This window comes from Mizuhopecten yessoensis, unplaced genomic scaffold (assembly GCF_002113885.1).
Source record: "Mizuhopecten yessoensis strain PY_sf001 unplaced genomic scaffold, ASM211388v2 scaffold10679, whole genome shotgun sequence".
In the NCBI taxonomy this organism is placed as follows: domain Eukaryota; kingdom Metazoa; phylum Mollusca; class Bivalvia; order Pectinida; family Pectinidae; genus Mizuhopecten; species Mizuhopecten yessoensis.
The window spans coordinates 42,249-48,533 of record NW_018408667.1 but is presented as its reverse complement, the minus strand read 5'-3'; the positions used below and the strand labels follow the sequence as shown (position 1 = coordinate 48,533).

Here is a 6,285-nt window from a genome sequence, read left to right as displayed (position 1 = left end):
CCCCTAAGCCCCCTGGGGAGTCAGCCCCACCATTTGTACAATTTTTAATCACCACCACCTAGGGATGCTTCCAGTCAAATATGGTTGATATCCACTTCTTAGTTCCAGAGAAGAAGTCGCTTAAAGCAATATGACCAAATTGCCCCCTTTTGGCCCCGCCCCTAAGCCCCCTGGGGAGTCAGCCCCACCATTTGTACAATTTTTAATCACCACCACCTAGGGATGCTTCCAGTCAAATATGGTTGATATCAACTTCTTAGTTCCAGAGAAGAAGTCGCTTAAAGCAATATGAGCAAATTGACCCCTTTTGGCCCTGCCCCTCAGCCCCCTGGGGGGTCAGCCCCATTATTTGTACAATTTTGTATCCCCACCACCTAGGGATGCTTCCAGTCAAATTTAGTTTAATTCCAACCAGTGGTTAAGAAGAAGAAGTCGTTTAAAGAAATTGTTGACGGACTGACGACGGACGGACGACGGACGCCACGGTATGGCATAAGCTCACCTTGGTCCTTCAGACCAGGTGAGCTAAAAAAGCTTCCAAACAAATGCTTCCATTTTGTTAAGAAACATGAATGTTTTTTTACCTGGCAGAAAGGCATCAAAGCCCATGTCCTCAATAACATCACATAACATCTGGGGGGTGATCCTGTTTGGGTAGTACTCTACCTCTCCTGTCTGCTCAGCCAGTGATACCTTTATCATCTTCACACCAGAGTTCTTACCCAGGGTATCCTCGATCGTTTTTACACATGAGTTACATGTCATCCCGCGAATGTTGAGCGTGGTCGAGGCAGTGTTGGTCCCCAGCCACACATCTGTTGTTCCGTCCTCCCCTTTCAATGCCTTTGCCTCAAAACCCATATCATCGATCATGTCAGCTACCTTGTCGGAATTGGTTACACCTGGGTCAAACTCTACGAGGCCCATCTCTCTATCCAGTAACACTGTAATACTCACTATGCCCAGTTTATCGGAGATGTTACTTTCAATACTTTTGACACACGAATTACAGGTCATTCCTTTGATTGAGATGCTACACCTGTCTGGTCCTCCAGATCTTCCACGGTTAGCAAGCATGTCAAACTCTGCCTCTAATGAAGATTCCTTCCTTCTTGGTAGCGAGGCCTCAAATCCCATGTTCTCTATGTGGTTTGCCAGAGTTAGAGGGTTGGTCACCTTGGGATCGTAAATAATGAAGGCTTCTTTGTCCGCCAATGAAACTTTGATGTCTTTGGCCCCGGCCTGTTTGGAGATGTTTGTTTCGATGTTCTTCACACATGACTGGCAGGTCATACCTTCTACTTGTATCCTAGCAACCAAGTCACCGGCAGTATCCAAGCATGCCTCAAACCCCATATCGTCGATGATGGCTGCAATCTTTTCCCCAGATATAACCGCTGGGTTAAAACACACCTTACCCTGGTTCTTGTCCAAGTACACTGATACTGATTCAACGCCATCAATGTCCTTCACACGACCTTCAATGTTCCTCACACATGACATGCAGGTCATCCCTTTGATGTTGATCAGAGCAACCTCACTTTCCTTGTTGCTTTGGTCAGTGCTGGCAGGATGCACTGACTTGACCTTTGAAGGGAAGCCCATGTTCTGTATGGTTTCGGCCAGGATTGGAGGGGAGGTCTCTGTTGGACTGTATTTAATGGTGGCCTCCTTGTTCTCCAATATCACCTGTAAATAGATCAACACATGGTATAACGTTACTTATTGTATAACAAGTGTCATACATTACTTATCGTATAACCAGTGTCATATATTACTTATTGTATAACCAGTGTCATACATTACTAATTGTATAACCAGTGTCATACATTACTTATTTTATAACCAGTGTCATACATTACTTATTGTATAACCAGTGTGATAAATTACTAATTGTATAACCAGTGTCATATGTTACTTATTGTATAACCAGTGTCATACGTTAATTATTGTATAACCAATGTCATATGTTACTTATTGTATAACCAGAATCAAACATTACTAATTGTATAACCAGTGTCATACATTGCTTATTTTATAACCAGTGTCATACATTACTTATTGTAAAACCAGTGTCATACATTACTAATTGTATAACCAGTGTCATATGTTACTTATTTTATAACCAGTGTCATACGTTACTTATTGTATAACCAGTGTCATACATTACTTATTGTAAAACCAGTGTCATACATTACTAATTGTATAACCAGTGTCATACGTTAATTATTGTATAACCAGTGTCATACGTTACTTATTGTATAACCAGTGTCATACATTACTTATTGTATAACCAGTGTCATATGTTACTTATGGTATAACCAGTGTCATATGTTACTTATTGTATAACCAGTGTCATACGTTACTTATCGTATAACCAGTGTCATACGTTACTTATCGTATAACCAGTGTCATACGTTACTTATTGTATAACCAGTGTCATATGTTACTTATCGTATAACCAGTGTCATATGTTACTTATTGTATAACAAGTGTCATATGTTACTTATTGTATAACCAGTGTGATATATTACTTATTGTATAACCAGTGTGATAAATTACTAATTGTATAACCAGTATCATACGTTATTTATTGTATAACCATTGTCATACGTTATTTATTGTATAACAAGTGTCATTTAGTCGTTCACAAGGATATTATACAATTTAAACCCAGTATCCAGTTGTCATACCATACTCACTGGTTCTCAAGGATATTCTTTAAGATAACCCTTTAACCAACAAGTTTACCTATGGACCAACATGTTAACCCTTGGACCAACAAGCTTAAGATAACCCTTAGACTAACAAACTTATAAACTAATGTACCAGTATGTTGTATTAGAATAATATACTTCTCATGTTTACAACATTTTTATCACTGTTTTTCAATTGCATATCTATTGCTTTACTCAAGTAATGAGAGTAAAGGTAGGTACATATAATCTTAGGTACGTATCTTTCAAAAAAACCATTATCAAATAGCGTCAGCAAAGCCAACAAATCCAAAATGTTATACAATCAGTCAGTTTTAAAGATCCACGCAACTGTTTAAAAACTTAACACAAATATATGGAAAGGTGGACTTTACAATATGACAGCCATGTTTTTGTTGTTGGTATGAAGCAGATCTCCTAGAATATGTCCAGAGCTGAAATTATTAGTGAATAAAAGGCCACCCACTACACTAAACTTCAACACTCAACATCAAATTGTATCCTCATATCATGAATATCTCTACCCCCCCCACCCCCCCACCCCACCTCGTATGTGTATGTATGTATAATTTTGTCGTATTATGAATTCACGTGTTACTTGTGTGGTGATCAACTCGTAGCCAATGGCTCTTCCTAAACCTCGTCAAACAAACGAAGAATTATAAAAATATTATGATCTCAAATCTGGTAGTAATTTTAACATTAATTATTTTGCTATGCCTGAGGCTTGAATTTACCTGGAATAAAAGGATTGTTTACTGGTTTTAGTGATATATAGCTATGGCAGTGTTGACATGTATTCTCTGTCTACACCAGCACCTCCTGATATTTATCCGTATTTAGTGAAATCCTTATTCACCTAGTGTATATATGTGGCCCTTTATAAAGTTTGTGGTGCACTAATTTCGCTGTCATGATAATAATAATAATAATAATAATTTGAGGCTCTTATATACTGCTTTATTACAAGGGCCTTTTCAACTAGCCGATATCTTTCTCAATTCCCAGGGGAGCATAAAGCCGGTGCTGCCATTTTGGCGCTCACAGCTACATAGCTAGCATTCAACAATTCCAGCACTGCCCAACCACGTACTCCAACCAAGTACTCATTTACAGCTGAGTAGACTGGAACAAGGGGAGTAAAGTATCTTGCTCAAAGATACAACACAGTGCCGTGACGTGACTTGAAACCTGGAACCCTTCGGTCATGAGCCCAGCATCCTATCACTAGACTAGCTAACATGCCTCGTAAATCAGAGGGCAAAATATGTGAGAGTACGTAATTAAAATCGTCATAATATTTACTGAAATCTACCATATCAATATACAAAATCTTTTATACATAAACTGGTAATCAAAAATCAATAGATTTTGTCTTTAATGGAGAACTCTGACATTCAAAGAAGATTTTATGGGGAACTTTTCAAATACATGTATATGACACCATAATATATATTCAGAAACTTAAGAATCTGCTTTTTTTTCTTGGACATTTAAAAGTATTTTAGGTAACAGCTTTATAAATTTCAGATTTCAGGTTAAGGAACTGCAACACATACAGCAGTTGATAATTTCAGGTAAATTATTGATACTAGAGTGAAGTAACCAGGGGGTGTACATATATATACACAATAATATCATACGACACGCAGCCATTCTGTCAGACATATACATCATTTAAATCTAACTGGCCTTTGAAGGAAATGTGGTAAGATAATGACATGTAAAGGTTCAAATATTAATACAGGGATATTATAACATTACTGGTCCATACACGTAAACAAGCTCACTAGATCATATTATTTTACGTACAGCAATGCCATTAATCTAGCCACAACTATTAACCTGAATGTACAACATCCCTAGCTAACTCCAGTCCCGCCCTGATGAGCTGATAGTTGGTGCTATTAGTATTGCAATTACCTTACAAATCAATGGTTATCAGTAATTATTGATGTAGTACTTGTTTGCTAATTTCTGTCACCTATTTTGTCTACTTTACATACTTGATAATTTCTGTTACCTATTTTGTCTACTTTACATACTTGATAATTTCTCTCCTAGCCTGCTGGTCACCCACGTGATAAATTTCTCATAATGTAACCTTCCCCCTCCTCCCCAATCTATTTCGTAGGGCGCCTCAAAGCGGTTCACAAATTATTATTCGTGGTTATAGAGCCTTTGCAAACAGCCAATATCTTTCTCAACTCCCTGGGGAGCATACAACAGGTGCTGCTATTTCAGCGCTCACAGCTAGCATTCAACAATTCTTACACTGCCCAGCTAGGTACTCATTTACAGCTGAGTAGACTGGAACAAGCAGAGTAAAGTACCATGCTTAAAGATACAACACAATGCCATGACATGACTCGAACACGCAACCCTTCAGTTACGAGCCCGGCGTCCTACCACTAGACTACTGTGCCTCATTTTTGGCCAAAGAAAATGTGAAAGACTTTTTGAACAAAACTTGAAATTACCTGAAATGGAAAGCGGTTCACATACCTATCACCTACTTATTGTGAAATCAAGAATGTCAAGCCATATCAAGGTGACTGGATTTTATATTGTTTACAGACATTACAATGAGATAAAATTGAAGGCCGAAATAGCCCTGTAAGAACACACCACTCATTTAAGATGTCATTTAACAAAAGGACTACTTTAAAGAACTTTTTTTTCAGGATCTAAATTTTGTGAAAAACAATTTTTCTGAGACAATTTAACCCGTGAAATTAATATCAAATTAATCAATCTCAACCACAGCTCAATGTATCGTGGCCACTAAACCTGAAATTCACTTAAAACAGATTCCATGAACATTGAACACTTTGGCAAAACCTCCAAACTTTGGGGCTGACAAAAGGTGGTGTTTTTTTTTACACCTTTTCTGTATTTCATTGTTGACCCTGTGAAAATTGAACCCCAGCATTTAAGATTTTATTTTAATGACGTATCCTACAGATACACAAAACCAGAATAATGATCAAAGGGCGTCTGTATACCATCAACTTTCCTCCTGAAACCTACAATGTAAAATCTCCTATATAGGAAGTCATCAATCTGTAGCATGGATCGACCATACTTTTCTTCCAGAACAACACATCTTATTCCATGTACCCTGCAGGACCCCTTTTTACCCAACATACAGACATCTGAATTACCTGGATTCCAACGGAACTTTCTGAAGCGACACCCTTCTCTACTTCAGGGTTCATCCTAACTAAACATTCTGGATCATTTCACAGATATTCTAGTTATTGTATGGGAACCACATCTATCTACCATGTTCAGGATTACTGAACCTTGTTCAATACAATTAACATACTGAGACTTATCAATTTCTTTCTTTTCTCAAAACTTTAAACATTTTCACCTTACCTTTACCTTAATGAATATTTCCTACAAAAATACCATATTTTACACCAAATTACACATGTATTTATATTTACTTTGATACATTCATTTTATTTCTCGTAGTATCCCTATTAAACACATTTTATTACTCGTAGTATCCCTATTAAACACATTCTATTACTCGTAGTATCCCTATTAAACACATTCTATT

The 6,285-nt window shown here is 37.5% G+C and overlaps 1 protein-coding gene across 3 annotated transcripts in view; it reads right to left on the bottom strand.

Annotated features, from left to right (window-relative positions):
* LOC110461798 (copper-transporting ATPase 1-like) overlaps positions 1–6,285 on the bottom strand; it is a 67,252-nt gene that overhangs the window by 28,511 nt on the left and 32,456 nt on the right. For all 3 annotated transcript variants that reach the window (XM_021515465.1, XM_021515466.1, XM_021515467.1), the window contains one exon: positions 585–1,689. In XM_021515465.1, coding sequence (XP_021371140.1) covers positions 585–1,689 — 1,105 coding nt within the window. The remainder of the gene's footprint in view (positions 1–584; positions 1,690–6,285) is intronic.